General features: G+C 47.8%; 2 protein-coding genes across 2 annotated transcripts in view; both read right to left on the bottom strand.

The window, feature by feature from the left end:
* QRICH1 (glutamine rich 1) overlaps positions 1–542 on the bottom strand; it is a 79,691-nt gene extending 79,149 nt beyond the window's left edge. The window contains exon 1 of the mRNA XM_020998969.2: positions 405–542. The gene's annotated coding sequence lies outside the window, so the exon portion shown is untranslated. The remainder of the gene's footprint in view (positions 1–404) is intronic.
* Positions 543–2,085: 1,543 nt separating this feature from the next.
* Positions 2,086–17,465, bottom strand: QARS1 (glutaminyl-tRNA synthetase 1). The gene is given in 25 exon segments (XM_020999213.1): positions 2,086–2,281; positions 3,387–3,512; positions 3,691–3,757; positions 3,911–4,038; positions 4,378–4,470; positions 4,865–4,969; positions 5,381–5,524; positions 5,636–5,723; positions 6,565–6,702; positions 6,951–7,043; positions 7,179–7,309; positions 7,389–7,497; positions 7,686–7,764; positions 7,895–7,994; positions 9,286–9,372; positions 9,676–9,761; positions 10,128–10,155; positions 10,157–10,200; positions 11,603–11,663; positions 11,838–11,894; positions 12,457–12,521; positions 13,121–13,196; positions 13,730–13,839; positions 15,366–15,513; positions 17,297–17,465. Coding segments are annotated over 25 exon segments (2,328 nt in total). The 5' UTR covers positions 17,411–17,465; the 3' UTR covers positions 2,086–2,230.
* Positions 17,466–20,156: the final 2,691 nt, after the last annotated feature.

Raw genomic sequence — 20,156 nt, 5'->3', positions numbered from 1 at the left:
TGAGTCCAGAAGGCCGGCGAACCCATGGATAGCAGGGACTGGGAAAAGAACCTGGATCAGGCCCGAGATGGAGGCCTCGAAAGGGGGAAGATCCCCAGGGGAGGCTGGAGTTCCCCCAATAAACTAGACCCAGGGGTTGAAGGATTGATTTGCTCCACCCTTGAAAGATCCCTGGGAAGCCGGGGAGCGCCAGCAGCCAGCAGTGGAGGTCACAGTGAAGGCACAGCAGGCCAAACGGGGTCGCAGGCGTGGGCCCCGAAGACCAGGGATTGATGCTCAGCTCCCATGCCCGTGAAAGGAAGAGAAAGGCAGCGGTGCTCAGGGATATGGCCCGGGCCTAGCGTTGTTGCCCACCCTCCCCCATTCCCTAGGTCGTGGGTCTCCTACCATGCCCTGACCCTCACCTGGCGGGCCCTGGCTCCCAGCACCAGCTGTCAGGGCTGTTCGGCCCAGACCCGGCACTGCCCTGGCCCCAGTCCTGGGGGTTTTCACTACAGGCCATCCTGGCGGGAGACTCGAGCCCTTTCTACCCCCTCTCTTCCCATCCTCAACGAAACTACCTCCTATTCAGCTGCACCAGCATCCCTGCTTAAGGTGGCCCGGAACTGATGCCCCTGCAGGCCCTCGGGTCCTCGGTGACTTCAGGCCCCGGCTGCTCTCAGAGCTGCCTCGGCAGCCCTTGTTAAATGCTTAGCTTCCCCCAGGAAAGGGACAGCCCGATCCTCTTCGGAAAGAGCCCCGGGGGAGCAGTACAGGCCCCTTCCAAGCAGGGGGCAGCAAGCCCACAGCTCCCTGCAGTCCACCTTAAACCAGGCCCTGGGTGACTTTGGTGTTTGTATACAGTGGGAAATGTGGAGGATGTTAAAGCTGCAGACACACTCCCTGCCTTTAGAATAGGGACTGCAGGACTTGGGGGGAGGGATCCCAAAGGAAGCCAGGCCATGAACCTGCTCCCAAGAAAGGCACAGAGAGGGTGAGGCCTGAACGCCAGCCAGGGCACAAGCCTCTGCCTGCTGATGGAGCATAAATCCCAGAGAGCTTCTTTCCTCTGATTGGGGAAGGGAACAGATCCCCTAGGATAAATCTGCTGGGTCTGTGCCCAACCTCCTTTGTCCTTTATCCTCTACAGTTTGACCAGACTGGGTCGAGAACACTGCAGCCCTTAATTATCTAATCTTAGATCATTCAGCAGGGAAAGGAAGCTGGATTTGCATCCTGGTCCTGCTATTCACTACCTATGTTACACTGTCCCTTGTCTGGGCTGGTTTCCTCTTTTATAAAGAAGGGTGGAGTGGGAAAGATGCACTAGACAGTCTCTGAAGTTCCACCTTAGATCTATGAACATTTATTAAGAGCATACTTGGTGGAGCTGGAGAGCCAAACAAAAAACAAGGGCCTCTGACCTTAAGGAAACTATATTTTACTGGCTATCAAATTATTTAAGGTATCAGAAATAGGTTTTTAGACTACCCCCATTAAAATTCTTTTAGTGGGGATTATATTCTTTTCGTATTGCAATCACCATCTGTCACATGCCTCCTACCTGGCACAAAGTAAATTCCTAATAAATGCTTGTTGAGTGATAAAAGCCCCTATCCATGATCTCATCCAAGACTACTTTCTCTCTGTGATCTGGGTCATCAGAAGGCATCTTCTTGGCCTCGTGCCCCAACCCCCAACTGCTTTTATCCCACTGGGAGGTAGGGGGAAGGGGAAGAGTGTTCCTGAGCCAGGGTTGAGGAGAAAAGTGGAAATGGAGAAAATGTATCTTCTCTCCTCCTCCAGGAGAGTAGAAGCAGGTAGAAGATTAAAAAGGAGATGATCAAAAGTAAGTGCTTTGTTCTGCCCAAAGGAGCCAAAAAACGGGTTTAAGCCATGTCTCTTGCTCATCATTAACTCAAAATCCAGGAGGAGAAAAGGAAAAGGTTTGCTAGACAGAAGAAAGCCTAGCAAAGCCCAGCTTAGAAACACAGGGGCCACTAGCCCCAGTCAAAAGGTTTCCCTGATCTATCTCCTCAGGCCAAAAGTTTACAGTATGAGTACACCATTCACCACCATCCCTGCCCCAACTCATTGAGGACAGACTCCAGGGAAAACGGTGCTGCTCTTTATTGGTCATCCAGAGGTGGCACACCAGGTGAGCATGGCCAAGTCTGGCCCTGATAAGGCAAAGGTAGATTTGTCTTTTCCTGCCGTCCACACCGTTGACTTCATCCTGGACTCAAGGCACTCACATTTTCCCAGGGTCCTCCTTCAGAGTGACTGTCCTGTTAAAGACAAGCTAGAGAAGGAAATAAAAGAGAAGTCAGGCTCCATATACAGGGCACAGTCCCTCTTTAGGCCAAATTTACGATTGGCCAAACATAACATCCCAGGAAGTGAGTATTCCCTCTAGGTCTCAAAAAGTCTGACATCACTATAAAGCACTTCAATATAACAAATTCAATGCTACTTAGATTGCCTATAGCCCTGTGTATTCAGTGACATTACCTCCCCCCAATAAACCTGAGATGCTTGTTAAGGGACCTGGATTCTAGGGGGTTCAGTGAATTTAGGCAAATCATTTCTCTAGACCTTGACTCCCTGATGTGTAAAACAGGGAAAATGCTACCTGTCCTACCTACCTTTGACCTCTGAGGGCTGCTATAAAAATTTAACATGACCTTATTCTTGTATGAGGCATTAAATTTCCAAAGCATTATTCCAGACATTACCTCATAAGAACCACAAAACTACCCTATGAGTTATACCCATGACTAATAGGCAGAGCTCCACCAAAACCCAACTTTGATCCCTCCTCATGGTATGGGGATAACACTCCATTCTTGAGGACTAGTCAGTCTTGACAGCAAGCTCTGGAAAGGCTTCAAATAGAGACCCAACAATAACTGGGGGCATGCTCTGTGAAGGCTAGCCTAGTTCAGGCTGGAGAAGCTCAGCAACACAGGGCTGGGCACCAGGTGATGAATTTTAGTCGTTAAGTACTCCAGAAAATGTCTATTAAAAGCATGAAAGGACTGAGATGTGTGTCAGAGGAATGCACCCTAAGTGATAAAATTATAGATGGATTTTGATAAATTAAGATAGAGGGAAGGGGGTTTGCCCAAAGTGTTAGAGCAAGGCCTAGAATTCAAGCTGACAGACATCCAAGTTCCTTCCTCTTGCTGATAGTGGAAAGAAAATTTTCAGATGGCCTTTTGTGATGATTTTCTGCTTGATCCCCAACCCTGGCATTGTAATGATGTGCTGGTATTTCCTGAACTTTGGCTGAGAGAAAAAGGGAAAGACAGCTATGTGGCCATTCTTTAAGTCAGAAGCTGGAATAAGACCAAGTGCCCTAGGGCTAAGTTAAGCAGGGAGGAGAGGAAGGGAGAGTACTGGCTGACCTTTCTTTCCGTACTGTCTGGATCCACAGAGAAGTAGCCCAGGCGTTCAAACTGGAACTTATCGAAGGGTTTCGCACCACTGACTGAGCAATCCACCAAGCCATCTTCAGTCACACTCAGAGAGTCCTGCAGGACACAAGTGCATTAGACCATTTTGTGCAGGGGTGCAGGCTTTAGGAGAGTGAGGTTCCTCCCACAGACAGACACTATACAGAAGAAACCCCCAGTTCCTCCACTCATAGCTCTCTCCTGGGAGGGAAAAACACCCAAGACCTACTGGCCACTTCCCCCAGTGCAGACTTACTGAGTTCAAGTCACTCAAGAATCCACCAGGGACTTCAGAAGGATCCTCAGGGTTTTTGTGTCGGAATCTGCAATCGTATTCGTCTTGTGAGGCTCATGGCTAGGGGTCAGAACCTGGCTCACCCAGATATCTTCCAAACAACTGATAACTGAATTCTCCAAGGCTAACCCTGGATCCAAAGTAAATTAATCTTTTCCCAGTCTCTGATCCCCAGACTCACAGCCTCTCATAGATTCGGACCTCACACTGCAAGGGCTCAGATACCCAGTGTATAAAAGCTTTGGGCTTCTCAGAAGCGTCTGACTTGCTGCATGTCACTTCCAGCTCAGTCACCTGGCCACTGGCGTTCTTTAAGAAAAAAAGAGAGAGATTAATCCACTAAGTTCCTAGGATGGATGTTCTTTACCACCTGGTTTCCAGACCTCCTAGGACCTATGGGGCTTCTGACTACAGGAAGTACCTCCCTGGCCAAACAGTTGACAGGGTTTCCCCTGTCCTGAGATAAAACCTGCTGGGGGGGGAAGAGGTGAATAAATGGCAATGGGGGGGGGAGCGCACGCCTCTATGCTTGATTCCTTCCAAGGCACTTGGAATAACCTGGGAAAATGAGTAGTTACTGACAACACAGAAGGTAGGCCCAATTCCAATTCCAGGTACCATCTATCCTGGGAGGTGGACACTTCTCACCTTGATGATATTCTGTACATCGATAACATAACCCGCATGTCTCAGACCTACTGGCTGGCCTGGCGCAAGACGTTTGTAACCCTTTTCTGGCTCCTACAAAGAAAGCTGTGTCAACATCAAGGAAAAAATACTTGCCAGTAGCTTTCTTAGATGCCCCCCTCTTGCCTCAACAGCCACCCAGTCCCAAGAGTGTAGTTAAGGTCAAGGAGCTGGGACACAGGATGAGTCTGGCAAAGGTACAAGCAAGGTAACTGTGTTTGTTGGAAGGCTTGGGGACAGCCTAGAAGTTACCAAAATGAGATGGTACTAAAGTTCCATTTTTTTGATCCTGTAATCATGGTCCCAGCCATAGAGCTCAGTCCCGATAAGAGACTTGGAGAAAGTAGCCAAAGCCTTCTTTCCTGTCCCACTCCTTTCCCCCTAGATCCCAGGGGAATCATGAAGAATAAGCAGAGACCCAGGACAAGAAGCCAGATCCACTCCTAACCTCTTTAAAGTCTGTGTGCTCAATGTAGATTGTGGGTAAAAAAGGAACCCGGTGAAAGCCTTTGGTCTCATCAGCTGGAAAGTTGGGTACAATGACATCAATTGCCTGCATCAGAGAGAAAAACACAGAGAGAATCACATGATTTAAGGCTGGAAGGGACATTAACAATTATCTAGTTGAACCAACTTGTTTTATGGGTAACGAAGCAGAGCCTCCATTTCCAGAGACATTATAAAATTTGCACAAGGTCATACAGGTCACAAATAGAACTGGAATTTGAGCTTAAGAACTTCCAAATCCAGGGGCCTTTCATGCTGCTTCTCATGCAAGATCTTCCCCCAGAGTAGGATCAGCAAAATACATAGCAGTACATGGATGAAAATCACCAATGGACAGAGAAGGGCAGGGGATTATGGGACAAAGAGACAGACTAGATATAGCTGCACTGTAGGAAACCCCAGTAGTACTTGTCTCTAGCTGCATTCCCCAGACTGACTCCCTCTGCCTGCCCCTAACCTTGCTTGATGGGAAGTTGGTAATGGTGACCCGGAGTGGTTTAAGTACAGCCATGGCCCTCGGGGCCCCATCATTCAGCACTTCTCGAACACAGGCTTCTAACAGATGAGGCTCCATCGTTGTCTGAGCAACAGTCACACCCACCTACAAGAAAGAGGCCAGTCAGTGGCCAACCAGGCCCAGACTGTGGGCCTCCAGCCACACAGAGGCTACTTGGTCCAGGGCATGTAGGACCCTGAACAATCCCACACCTACCCGGGCACAAAAGTTGTTGATTGCCTCAGGAGGGAAGCCTCGACGACGGAGTGCTGTCAGCGTGAAGAGCCGAGGATCATCCCAGTCCCTGCAACACAGAAAGAATGAATACCTGCCTAGGATGTTGCTCTTGAACCCACTGGTCTGAACCATGCAAACATCACCAAAGACCCTCAAAAACCCCAGCAATCACAGGGTTTTAGGTCTGGAATGGCTTTTCATGGACCATTTTAAGGTGTGCAGAGTTTTAGGTACTTCACTTCCATCAATCCTCACCTCACTGTGAGGCAAGGATCCCAGGCACACTGATCCCTATCTCACAAATGAAGGCACAGTTTCTATTCTTGTAGTTTTCCTATGGTTCCACACAAGAATAATTGACTCCAAGTCAAGCTGTCTCTGGCCTACACCATTTAGCCTCATAAGGGAGCTTCCCTTAACCATGACAATATTAGTGATCAATGACTAAACATTTCAACAGGTCTTTAACGTTTACTATGGGCTTTCCACACAAGAACAAGCTCATGACAAAATGTTATGTTCAGGAGGCAGTGCCCAGTTCAGGCACAGATCCATCTGTCCTGACAAGAGAGTCCAACTCTTCAAGCAGAGGAAAATAGAATTCATTCCACAATCAGTATTCCATCCGCAGGAAAAGACACAGGCCCTGGCTATCAATGTAGTTCTCCCAGTACTCTACCCTTCTTGAGACCAAATCATCTAGAGTCCAACCTTAGCACATAATTTTGTAGATGAGGAAACTAGCCCAGAGATAGGAAGGAATTTAAGATCACAGGCAAGATCCAAATCCAGATTTTTCGATTCAAAATCCAGCATTCTCTTCCCTGCCATCTCTGAGAATTGGGGGGGGGGGTCCTAGCTCCCTCCCCACCAGTCATGCCTTTTCAGAAGGACCACAAGACTCTTACCTGACTGCACCAGCTTCCACCAACTGAATGATCTTTCTCTTGGACACAACTGTGTAGTGCAGATTGAGGCGTCCATACTCCCACTGAACCGGGCAGTATACATCGAGCGCATTGCAGAGCCAGAAGTAGGAGGAGCGCCTGAAGACAACAGGTACTTCAGGATGACCTCTCACACCACTGGGTTGGGTCATGCTGCTGATCACAGCCTGGCCTTCCAAGGATCCTTTCCAAGGATCCCCACCACCCGATCAGGTTCTTTTCCATACCTGCCCCCAATCACTCTCCAGCATTACCACGGAGGAGAGAGACTAAGTCCAAGGCTTATCAGAGCAAAGGGTTACAGATGCTGCCCTCCCTCATTGTACCTTCCAGACCTCAACACTCACCGGGCCTGGAACTCTTTGGTGCAAAGAGAGTGGGTAATGTGCTCAATGGAGTCACATAGACAGTGTGTGTAGTCGTATGTGGGGTAGATGCACCTACAACAAGAGACAGAGGCAGAAGCCTGTGAGCTAATGACAACATCTAAGTCCCCCCATGTCATTGAAAGGCCTGTGCCCCAGCTCCTTCCTGGAGCCCAAACTTGGCCTTAACCCCAGGGCAGCAGCACCCACCACTTATCACCAGTTCGATGATGAGGCGTGTATTTGATGCGATAGGCCACTGGGTCCATCTTTCCATCTTCCATAACCAGTCTCATCCTCAGTGTGGCCTCTCCTTCAGCAAACTTCCCCTTCTTCATTCCCTGAGGGAAGACAGACTTCCATTCACACTCAGGCACTGGGCAAGTCTCCCTCCAGGGTTAGAATCAAAGGTCAGCTCACCTCAAAAAGCAATAAAGACTCTTCAACTGGCCGATCTCGCCACGGAGAGGGTGTAGGATTGTGGCCTTTAATCTCTTCTACGTGCTGGTGGCAGACATAGGCATGACCCCTGCATGAGTAGAAGGAATATCAACCTCAAGCGGGTGGCAAGCAATCGACAGAGGCCTATCTGTTCTGCCAACAAAAGCCCTAGGATCAATGCCAGCTCTCCCAGCATGCAATGGAGCCTGGGAATCTTCCTAGGAAGAGATGAATTCACAGCCCCTTACCCTCACCCAAGGAGACCCCTGGCTTTACCTTTGGATGAGTTCCACAGCCCAGGCATAGAGCTGGTCAAAGTAGTCTGAGGCGTGAGTCACCTTGTAGGGCTTGTAACCTGCAAAGCCAGATGCCCAGCCAGTGCCTGAGTGAGAAAACCTCCCACCCAAACCTGCTTGCCACCTTCCCTGTCCTCTTCCCATTCCTCCCCACCTCCTGCCGGCCCACTCTGGCCCAGGACTCCATACCCAACCATTCCACCATGTCTCGGATTCCAGTGAAGTATTTTTCCTCCTCCTTCTCAGGATTTGTGTCATCATAGCGCAAAAAGCAGACTCCATTGTTGGCCTACAGAAAATAGAAATCATCAGAGACCCCAGTACCAGATGGCTATAGCCCAATTAAAGTCATCTCCTTTTGTCTACTTACAGATTTTAAGTCTCAGACAGAAAAAATATTTTAAAATTCAAGAAAGAATTTGGAGTTTTCTTTCAAATTGGAAAATACTTGTTTCCCCAAAGCCTTTCACCAAAAAGCTTTACTGTTTCTACATGCACTATGATAATTTTACAAGCAAAACCCCAAGTTACCCATGTTACATATATTTATGTCATAAGTCAACAATGTGATTTCAGATGTGTTAAAGGGGCTTTAAAAATCAAAGCACAGTAGAGACCTAAGATCATCAAATCTGTTCCACAAATGTCGGTGGAGTGGAACTTTTCACTAGAAGAGAAGTTTCCAATTCCCTGGGGAATTCCTGATCAGCTGCGCCCCAAGGAGAGCAGCATGTATCCAGAAGGAGCCAGGGGGAGCTACTCACTTTGGACGGTGAGTGACCCTTATACCCTTCTAGTCACTACAGAATTAACAGCATCAAACAGTCCCTCTAAGGGGTCCTAAGGAGCCACTATTCCCCCCCACTCCCAGTCACCAGACAGGGAGCAAGTGGGTCACAGTACACCTTCCAGGGCCAACCCTCATGGAGGAAACACCCTGTACCTGGTCACTATGAGATCATGCTATTTCCCAGAGTCGGAGGGTAAGTGGTTATGCCAGAATTACCACAGGGTCACCCCACTCCCTAGGTTCAGTGAAGCATAAAGTTTAAAGCTAGAATCCGGTCCCTAAAGTTCATCTAGTCGAAGACTCATATTTTTCAGATGAGGAAACTGGGCCCAAAAATATTACCAGATAACAAGGTCATCCTGTCCCTGGTCACCATGGGTTCCCATTTCTCCTGGCTACCAGCCAGATCTGTCAAAACGTTACTCCCAAAGGCAATCAGAATCAGCAAGTGTCCATTATGTCTTTGGGTCACTATTGGTTCATAATGCTCCCCACAATAACAATAGGAAATAAGAGTCCCTCTATCCCACTGGCAAACAGCATGATATAATGATAAGAACACCAGCTTTGAAGTCAAAGGACTTGGGTTCAAATCCCACCTCTTCTATTCAGTATTTGTGTGACCATAAGCAAGTCACTTCAACTCTGTGGGTCCTTGTTTCCTCTTCCATAAAATGACAGAGTTGTATTCCATGGCCTCTGAAGTACCTTCCAGTTCAACATCTGTGAACCCCCAGATACTGAGAATAAGGGGCTAGTCCTCTACCTTTGGCCCAGAACGGACACTTACCTTGGCATAGCCAAAGTTGAAGTTGATGGCCTTGGCATGTCCAATATGCAAAATACCATTGGGCTCTGGTGGGAATCGTGTTCGTACCTAGGAAAGGAAAGAGATGAAAAGGGAGGCTCAGTTGGCTATGTGAGCTCAATGCCAGTTCCTCAATCTTTTCTCCATGACCACATCAGAAACCTGGGCCCCAAAAGAGGCACTGGGCAGGGTTATTTGAAGTTCTTACATGCCCATAAACTACTTCCCTCTCCATTCCAGGGGTCGCTATGGCCATTTCTACCCACCAGCAGCTTGGCCCTTGCCCTTGATTCTCAGGACAAATAAAAGAAGACACCTTGCTATCCAACCCTCCTACCATCCCCCATCACCAAAGCAAGGAGGCCCCTGCACCTGTCCCCCTGTGATTTCCATGTGCTGCTGCAACAGAGGCATGGTGTTGGGTGTGACCACATAGCCAGGGGTTTTGTAGTTTTCACCTGCAAGAGTCAGATGATTGAGGAGTTTACTTAGGAGAGCATCGCAGGAAAGAATGGCACATTCCTTAGGAGTGGGGCCTATACCAGTTATTGTCAAGGGAGCAGGAGAATGAGATGAGCTTGGATGAGGCTCCTGGCTTCAACACCCCAGAGGAGAATGACAACAGGAACCACTAGCTCAAAGGGACTGATCCTGAACCCTCCGCAGGGAGGGAGGGGAGTGATGGGTGCTCTGGTCAGATGCTTTAGAGTCAAGGTCACATGAAGCTTCACCAAAAAGAAATCTGAACCCCACCTATTATCATCATCTCCCAGAAAGAGGGGGTGCTTTGGCCTTCTGCCCCAGCCTCCAGCTGATTCACTCACCTGGTTTGTGGAACCTAAGTGCTTCTCCCCCTGAGTTGTTCCATCAGAGACAGAGATGCTGCAGGTTCCTCACCTACAGAAGCCAGAATATGCTATAGTAATCTCCAGAGAGAGTACTGGACTTCCCACTAGGCTTTGAAGCAGTGCCAGGAACCCAGTGGCTGACTCTTAAGTCCAGTAAGAAAAGAAAGTAACCTCTTCCTAGCAAATAAAACCCAAGCATTCTCTGGATCTTAAAAAAATCTGAACTCAAATGAAAAAACCACTAAGAAGTCCCAGAACTGAGGGAAAAACGAGCTGGCATCTGCAGAGAGAGCTTCACAGAACAAACCAGCAGAGGTTGTTGGAGGCAGTCCTTCGTTTTTGAAAAGGACCAATGACATCACAGGTGATGTCCTGACTTCTGAGTGAACTGAATTTAAGTGAGGCAGAGTCACACAGTCATCAGCCTCATTTTCTTTTTCAGTCATCCAAGTCCAGTTGCAAGACAAAAATCAAAAAGACCGGTGAGGCCCAGGATGCAGTGGTCCTGGATGTCTAATCAAGCTCTAAGCACTCCACAGAGCCTGCTTCAGTCACCTTCATGGCCACTGGAACAAACTGTTCTCATCTGGGTTTGAGACCTGTCAGTTACTCTCAACCTGGTTCAGCCTGCCTGCAAAGACAGTTTTACTGGGACATGGCTGCTACCCAAGCTACAGCTTCTTGGAGCCACAGGTGAAAGTTGGGTGGCAGGTAGACACCCAAGGTGGACAGGCAGCCCTGAGAAGGGCTCAGTAAGCCCTCACACCAGAGGTGCTAGTCTTCTCTGAACATGCCATACACCCCAGCACTGAGGTAAGGGCAAACAGAACCCTTCCCAGAGCCAATCATCCCAGCATCTAGGCCAGACCTGGGTGAGACAGGCCAAGAGAAAAAAACCTGATCAGATTAAACTCCCAAGGGTGAGCACGCTGTCCCAGGGGCCAGACATAGGATGGAGGTAAGAATAGTTACAACCATGCAATCTGGAGTCTCAAAGGATAGTTCAGTAGGAGCCAGCCTCCAGGAGCACTTCCAGTCCTAAGATCAGGGAAGGACCCTGATTTCATGAGCCACAATTTGGGAATTATGGCCACAGGTTACCAGAGCGGAATAGGTACTAAACAGCCTCTGGCTACTATCAGAGGAGCAAAACCATCAATATCTAAGGCAAGGCTAAAATCAGTACCTCACATACCATGAAAGCATCATTTGCGCTGAGGAGGGGAGCAGGGTGGTGCTGGGGCTGTCTGAGAATCATCTCCTACATGCCAAGAAAAGTAGTTTTGTTTTGAAGTCTTTGGCCCGGTACCAACCACACAACAAATGGAGGGAGTGGGAAGAGAAAAGGGAGGAAAAGAGGATCCACAAGGTGCCTCAAGGAGGCAAGGGGCAAAAACCTTTGTCACATAAGTAGATATGGATATCACACCAGGAATGAGCTTAATTTATACCATTTGATGCTGCAGTCCTAGATGCCTTCAAGTCCTTCTCCTCAGGTCGGGTCTTTGCAGCCTAGAGAGCAGAAGTAGCAAACACAGCCTGGCTTGACCTCCTTTAGGACACAACACCAAACCCGAACCCATAGCAGCCAGGAAGAAAAGATCCAGTATCCTAAGATTAGGTCCTGGCCCAGCCTCCTGTTCCCTCAGCTTGTCCCAGAGATGTTGAGCAACTGGAGCCACTCACTACTTTGGGCTTCTTCTCCAAATCAGCCTCTGTCTTTGGGCCCAGAAGATGGAGAACCTGAACAAAGATGGGGACAATGAAGTGGAGGCCAGGGTCTGATCCAGGTACAAGCCAGTGGAGATAATTCACACAAAGCCTGAGACGGGCAGCAGGAGAAGGACAACACTATATTGTTCACCCTCCCCCACCCCCTCACTCCACAATCTCTTCCCCTTCTTTGCTGGGTTACTGAGATAGAAAGTGCTTTATCATGTCCTCAAGGTCATCTTAACTTTATTAATATGTACAGACAGCTGAAGAAGCAGTGTATCAGTGGAAAGCAAAGGATTTGGAGTGAAAGGACTGGGCTTTAAACCCATCTCTATCACTAGTTACTGCCTGTGGGATTTTGAACAAGTCACTTAATCATTCAGGGCCTCAGTTTCCTTTTCTGTAAAATATAAGGGTTGGGCTTAGAGACATCTAAACTCCCATCCATCTCTAAACTTACTGGCCTATGAGTACATAACCCAACCCAAGATTTAGTGCCATGGCCTTATCACATGACTGATAACCACAGAGTCTTACATAAGCTCTAAACTGGCTACCATAGCTGAATTATTGACAAACACAAACCCACCTGCATATCCACCTCATTCTTAATGGTCTTGCCATCTGCCCACTTCAATGCTGTCCTCGCCTCACCTGGAACAGAAGATACCAGGAAGCTGAGGACCAGAGAGAACCTGGTAAGGAAGTAACACCAGAACCCAGCCCTGCCTCAGGAGCAACATATGCTGTGTTTTCCACCATTGTGTCAGCATCACAACCAAACAGAATTCAGGGATGAGGCTGGCCTTTCATCTAGCTCCAGAGCCAAGCCAAATCCAGGTAAGATGCCTGTGTCTCAGAGCCTAAAGAGACCACTCGCTGCAAGAATAAAGCCACACATTCAGTTCTACACACACACACCCCAATCCCATTCCAAAAGGCCTAGGGCAAAGGGGACAAAAACAAAAACTGTAGAATTCAATTCAACAAACATTTACTAAGGGCCTACTACGTTCAGAGGCCTTTACAAGCAGCCAGATATGGTGGGGGAAAAAACTGTGAGTCAGAAGACTGAAGTTTGGAAGCTCGCCAAGTCACTGCACCTTAACCTGAACTCCTCCATCAGTATCTGCCTATCTCCAAGGAGTGAGGCTAAAATCAATGAACAGTTCTAAAGATTACCATGATCAGCCTCATTTTCCCTATTAATCAGGTGGCCAGACATCATTGGGCCAGGAGGATCCCACACTTACCCATTAGCAAGCCCATGCTGAAATGATATCGTTCTTTCAGGAGCTGTTCACGGTGCTGAGCAATCACAGCTTCCACCTGCAGGGATACAAGAAAACCTTGAGAGTTATATCAGCCTCACAAGAACAGCTACTCATCAAGCAAGAAAGAAAAGATCAACACAAAATAGCATCAACAGATTTTAAAGGTAAAAAGAATGTTAAGAGATTATCTAGTCCAACCATCTGATTTTAGAGAAGACAATGAGTGAAAGCAGGAGTCAAGAGACTTATCCAAGATCATGCAGTTAGTGTACGAGTCAAAGAAGGAGATTCAAGAATTAAATCCATATCTTCTAACTCCAAAATACTGTACTATGTTTTTTTCTCAAATAGCGGTAGGTAAGGGATGGAAAGATGCCCCAAGCCGGCTCAATAATAGTGAAATCAACCATCAAAGCCAATTCTAAAATATCCAGATCCCTTCTGTCCCAGGGAATACGAAGGCCTGGTGCACCCCTCTATCCTACCATGCCCAAACAGAATTGCTTCTCCCTAATCTCTGACCCCAACATGCATCATAGGCCCCAAGGTGGGGCTATTCCCAAAACCACCCCTTTCCCTAGGACTCACAGCCTCTTCAATCTGCTCCGGGGTCACTGTGACACCCACACCACACTCCTGTTCAAAGTCTGTGGTGTTGATAGGGTCCAAGGGGTGGCTCCGCAGGTACTCCAGGGCAGCTGAGAAAAGAACCAGTCAGGATGCAATCAAACAGTCTCATGCACTTAAGAGATCTGAGACAATCTGGGCTATGCTAATGATAGCATACAAGCAAGTCTAGATACAGAGGCAAGCTCAACCAGACTGACATTTAACCCAAACTGGAGTGAGACACACAAAGAAACACCAGGAGAAGGGCAGTTCCAAAATCTGCCAGACATCTTCAGCATTAGCTGAAAATAGAGCTGCTAACAGTATTTCAAATGGCCAAGACTCTGGCTACAAGACGTTGAATTCTACCCCAGAATCCCTGGGGAGGGACAGTACTGGTCTTGCCAGGACATTCACTCAATGGTAAAACTTGTTACATTATGTCTAAGCAAATTGGTAGTTTTAGGGAAAGGTAAAAGGACTACAGTCTGGGAGCTAAAGGGAATGGGAGGGAAAGACCCAATACTTAGCAATGAGCTACATGTATATAATGTGAAGGACAGGAATAGTACATTTTACTGTATTCACCCTCACAATATATTCTATATGAAAATCAAATTACTTGCTGTCTTCCATATCAACCCACATCTTCCTGCCTCTGTACATTCAGAGGCCGTGGGCTCCTTGTATGTCACCTCATTTTATACTTGTATACCTGTCTTATCCTCTCCATCATAATGTACACTCCTTGAGGACAGGTACCTTGTATCTCCATCCTGGTATACCCAGTGCCTTGCACATAGTAGGCACTGAATATTTAACTGAATTGGGAACTAAGAGGAAGGGCCCCTATAACCACCAATGAGCTATAGGAAGTCTAAAGCTATGAGGAGGTCCCTGAGCTAAGAGGGGTAGGATAGTCCCAAAGCCAATAAAACAGAGTACAGGAAAAATGAGGAGATACAGATACAATCAGAGATAAGGAGAAAGAAGCTCTAGTAGTCACCACTGAGCTACAAAACTGTGATGTCAGAGGAATAAGGGCCATCCCAGCACTACCGTACAAGGACTAAACAGGGTATCATTGGAGATATCATAGACTAAGGACATTGGGGGTAGAAGAGGAGGAATTAGGAATGGGCCTTGAATTAAGGGGATTAGGGCAGGAGTAGCTAAAGTACTACTAGGGTTTAAGATCCCTAAGGTAAAAGGAATAGAGAGTGTGAATGGTTGGGAAGAGTGGAGAGGAATGAGAGCCATTGTGGGCTAAGGAGGTATGGGGAGAATTGGAGTGCTCCTAGGAAATTAAGGCAGAACAACTCCCAATGAACTACAGGTGTGTGTAGTGAAATAGAAAGAAAAGACTGGGTTTCCCGAATTCAGGGGAAGTGGATTTTAGGACCATAAGAAAGACCAGGTGTGGGCCAGCGAGGTGGCATAGTGGATAGAGCACCGGCCCTGAAGTCAGGAGGACCCGAGTTCAAATTCAGCCTCAGACCAAACACTTGACACTTACTAGCTGTGTGACCCTGGGCAAGTAACTTAACCCCAACTGCCTTAAAAAAAAAAAAAGACCAGGTGTGTGGTGCCATTAGGGGAAGGAAGGTATACCCACCACTGAGCTGCAAGTCTGTGAGGATCTTCTTGCTGGTAACATAACCCACCAGAAAGGACAACCGTCGAGGATCCTTGAGGCGAGAGGCCACATTGTACAGAAGTGTTCCTGTAGACTTGTCAATGCTAGGACCCAAGACTTGCTGAGCCTATCAAAGGAAGTACACAAAGGATGGGAAGAGAGCAAAGTCCCAAGAATTCAACAGGGGCATGTTTGTTATCCACCCCTACCTTCCAAAGGACATAACACTTAGGGCACATCACGTAAGCAGATTATCCAAAGAGACTGAAGTTCTAAAGCTGTGGCCCATTATTGGGTGCAGGAGGTGCATATCTGCAGGGTGGTTATGTTTAAGGGGTTTACTCACAGAGATCATCATCCTGGGGCACATTCCAGGTGGAGAGGGTACATTTCCAATGTTTTAAGATGGGGAGAACAGGTTATACTTGGGAAGGAAAAAAGCCACCATTCCAAAATAGGTCATTTCCAGGGTAGGCATCAGAGTGGCTAGGAGGTAGGTAACATAATCCTAGGGGCATCTGTGCTTACAAGTGTAGGAACTGGAGTTGGGGAGAAATGAGGCATTATTCCAAGGGCTCACAGTGGGGAAGGGAAGGGGATAAGACGTGATAAGGGCAGTTATCTTAGTACACATCAGAAGGAGGAGAGATTATTGGGGAAGGTTTTACTCAAGCAGAAGAATTACACTCAATAAACATTTATTAAGCATCTACTATGTGCTAAGAGGTGAGGATTAAAAAAAGAGGCTTGCTCTCAAGGTGTTTACAATCTAATATTCCAGGAAGAGGTCATCCTACAGTGGGAAGAGACCTGGATTTGGAACCCTGAGGACCTGGCCTAAACCACACCCCCCACACACACCCCTACCCCTACTCCAGCTTCAAGACCTTGGCCAAAATACTTAAGGTCTCTGGGCAGAATGCTGAGGGGGTTGGTCTAGATCACCTCCAAGGTCTTCTCTAAGCTCTCAATCTGTCACCCTGGGGCTCATGCTAAAAGGGAGCTGAGACGGCCAGGGAGCAGAGAGAATATCATATGGTGGGGGTGGAGGGAAGGGTGTCAGGGAGGGGGGCAGAGTTATGGGGGTCAGAGGTGTTATGGGGGGGTAGGCAGGCAGTGTTAGGTGGAGCAGAGAAGGTGTTATATGGTGGAGGTTCGAATGACAAACGATGCTTGCCTAAGACTACTTTATGGAGCACTCACAGTGGTCAGAAGTGATACAAGGACACTTTCAAGGTTTCTCTTAAGAACTTTGGAACTGTGTGACATGGAGACATTGGCACAGGACTTCCCGGCACAGCATGCACACATCCTAGAAGGCGCTGTGCTCACTGAGCAAAGCAGAATTCAAGTAGCTCAAAAGAACCCCAAGATGTGCATATTTAGAGAATCCACCCCAAATGTTCACACCGACTGTTTGTGCCCGACCTGTGGTAGAGCATTTCAAGCCTGTATTTGTCTGATCAGACTCATTGTAACTTGACTCTGACAGTCATGTCATTTGGTCCTCTTCAGCGAAAGAAGAACAGCAACCACCATATGGTGGAGAGCACATTGGAAGTTGTGGGGAGCAGAGAGGATTATTATGGGGGACAGAATGTTATATAGTGGGGAGGGGTCAGAGAGTTTGTCAAAAGAGGGTGGGGAAGGTGTTATAGGAGGCAGTAAGGGTATTAAGGGTACCTCCCGCAGCGTCAGTGAAAGGGGGCGGCGGTGAGCACACTTGACCAGCAGGACACCCGACTCCAGAGAGGGGCTGCGGGGGGGGGGGAGCGGGGTGAAGCACCACCTGGCTCCACTGGGGAGGGGGAAGAGAGGTTACTGCAGGAATGGGTTAGAGAGAAGGGGCGCATTAATGCTGGGTTGGGGGGGGACCCCGGAGGGCCCACGGGCCACCTTCTGCTCGCTACCTGCGCCGCCGCCGCCTGGAGCTGCGCGCTCAGCGCCTCGTTCTTCAGCGTCTCGCGCGCCTTATGTTCGCTCAAACCGAGGCCGGTGAAAAGAGACAGAGAGTCGGTCGCCATGGTGCGGCAGGTCAGGTCGGGAAAAGCGCACCCGACTACTCGGTGCCGCCTCCCTCGCTCCCAACCAATATGAAGGCGGACAGCTGGGAGACTCTGGAGAAGGACCAATGGGCTAGCTCCTGGGGGCGGGGACTGGACGGCGTTGCAACGCGATTAAAGGCCCTCAGGCGGAAGAACTGGCCCGACCGGCTTCCTCCGCTTCCGGAGGCGGCCATGTTAAGTGTTGGCGTAGCTGAGGGGTGTGTCAGGGCGGGGGTGGCTGGGAGACTTCCCAAGGTTTTCAGAAAGAAGAGAGCAGATGGTCGTTTCGGGGTTGGCAGGGCCGCCTGCGGCTGAGGAGTGACTGCGTAGTTCCCCGGGGGAGAACTGTATTTGCCGAGAACATGACGGATGATAAAACCATCCGGGACGTGTGGTTGGCCAAGAGACTGCATACGTCTCACCTGCGGTGCACCCATTTCTCAGACTGGTAAAAATGTGCAGTCAATCAATGATTCTGGTTATGGAGTATCTGTAGATCAGAATAGGTGCATAGGAGCCCTGGCAGAAATCTTGGCCATGGCCTACCTGTTAGTCTTTTTGGTGGGGACAGAAGTACTGAGTTTATGCTCAACTTCTTGAAATGGGCTGTTGGGGGCAGCTAGTACTGGTGCAGTAAATAGAGCATGGAGCCTGGAGTCAAGAAGATCTGAGTTCAAATTCGGCCTCAAACACATTAACTGTGTGACAGATCCTGGGCAAGTCACTTAACCCCTAGGCTCAGTTCCTCATCTGTAAAATGGGGACACACAAGAGAAGACAGTGGCAAACCAGTTCAGTATCTTTGATGGGGTGGGTGGGACCCGGAAAAGACCATGTCTTTGAAAGCAACCCAGGCCCTGAATTTTCCCAGATATTTCAGCAGCCCAAGACAACTGGCTGCACCCCAGCCCACCTAGATTACTTGACATCTTTTCTCTGGGCTCTTGGCCCACCCCAGACTACTTGCATATACTGACCACTCCTTAATCCCATCTAGATCACCTAATTAGCCTGCTTGATATTCCTTTCATTGTTTGCAGCAGGTTTACCCCAGACTATTTCCCACTCCTTAATCTCATCCAGATTGTTTTTACTGTCCCTTTTGTATCATCAGTTTTCATCAGTTTCATCTCACACCACCCCAACCCCATTAAATTGCAGGTTCTCTAGAAATCCTGCCTGTTTCAACTAGTATTACAATAAACTTTGCCACTGACTGGAAGATGGTTTGAGTGTGTGAATTCATTCCAGATGGACTCTGCCCTGTATCTTAACATTTCAGAGTTCCCAACAACCCCAAATACATCATCTTTGCCTAGAAAACCCTGTGGGACGGGACTGAACAGCATTACCACAGAGTCACAGAATCTTAGAATTCTAGAAGGGATCCAGGCAACTGAAATTTCCACTATAGCACAAACACCTTTTTAAATATCCTTATATCTATCTTGTGTCTCTGTCTATATATGTATATACATGTATGTGCGTGTATATATGTATACATACATACATACACACAGGTATATATGCAGCTAGATGGTGTGTGGGATGCCGCTCAAATTAAAAAAACACAGAGGTATCCAAGGAGAAACAGAAAGTTAATTTATTATTATTATTTCAAACCTCGAGATTTGGGTGTCCCTCCACCCGGATGCTCTGATGAGGGGAGACACAGACAGAAGCAAAAAACCAAGTTATATAGCCCTGACGGGTAAAGTCCCCCCTCCCACCAACTGGCCAATGTTTTGGCTCCCAATCTCAACACGAAACTCTTCCATAGGAACAAACAACAAACAGTATGCATATCTTAGTTACAAGTTATAGATATCCATATTTAGTCCTTAGTTTTTTGAAATATTACCAAAAAAGCAATTAAAGATGTGCAGTCAAGTTAGACACTGTGCTATATAGCCAGGTCACCGTGACCGAAATATAGCAACAGGTACATCAACAAAATACTTCAGGAGGCTTCTTCAGGAGTTTCAGGCTTGGCAAACTTTAACTGCTGAAATTAACAATGGCATAGAAAAGGGGGGGTACTTGGGGCTAGACTCCTGTAACTCAGGTGATTTCTAGTAAACTAAAACTTAGGCCTGTCAGGCTGCTATGCCTACCTTGTGTCATAATACAATTTCCTTTTATTCTTCTAAGAAATTTTCACAGGACCCTTCATCCCACTCAGCCTTATCCCAAACCTTAATTACACTGAGGAGTCTTCACTGGGACATCCCATTCAATGGTGAAGTGGATAGATGCTGGGTCTGAAGTCAGGAACTCATCTTCTTGAGTTCAAATCTGGCCTCAGACACTTAATAGCTATATGACCCTGGGCAAGTCACTTGACCCTGTTTTCCTCAGTTTCCTCATCTGTAAAATGAGCTGAAGAAAGAAATGGCAAACCACTCCAATATCTTTGCCAAGAAAACCCTGTGTGGGACAGCGACTCTAAATCAGTTAAACTCAGAGACCTCTCAAGGTGGAAGCAAAGGTTACCTTTTATTACAATCTTGCAAGAAGGGGCATCTACTTCCCTGGTACACTTCTAGGAGAGAGACAAGGCACAGAAATTGAAATGAGATTATACACCCTAACACAAACAAACCTCCCCCCATCACTATCCCTTATTCCCATTGGCTGGGGGGGCAGGCTTACATTCTTAGGGGTGAAAATTCAAAGTCAAAGAACAAGGAAACAGGGTATAGCCAATCCAAACATACATGTCCTT

The sequence above is a fragment of the Phascolarctos cinereus genome, unplaced genomic scaffold, assembly GCF_003287225.1.
Source record: "Phascolarctos cinereus isolate Bilbo 61053 unplaced genomic scaffold, phaCin_HiC Scaffold_4;HRSCAF=312, whole genome shotgun sequence".
In the NCBI taxonomy this organism is placed as follows: domain Eukaryota; kingdom Metazoa; phylum Chordata; class Mammalia; order Diprotodontia; family Phascolarctidae; genus Phascolarctos; species Phascolarctos cinereus.
Note: the sequence above shows the minus strand (reverse complement) of the source record. Positions and strands in the feature narration are given on the sequence as shown.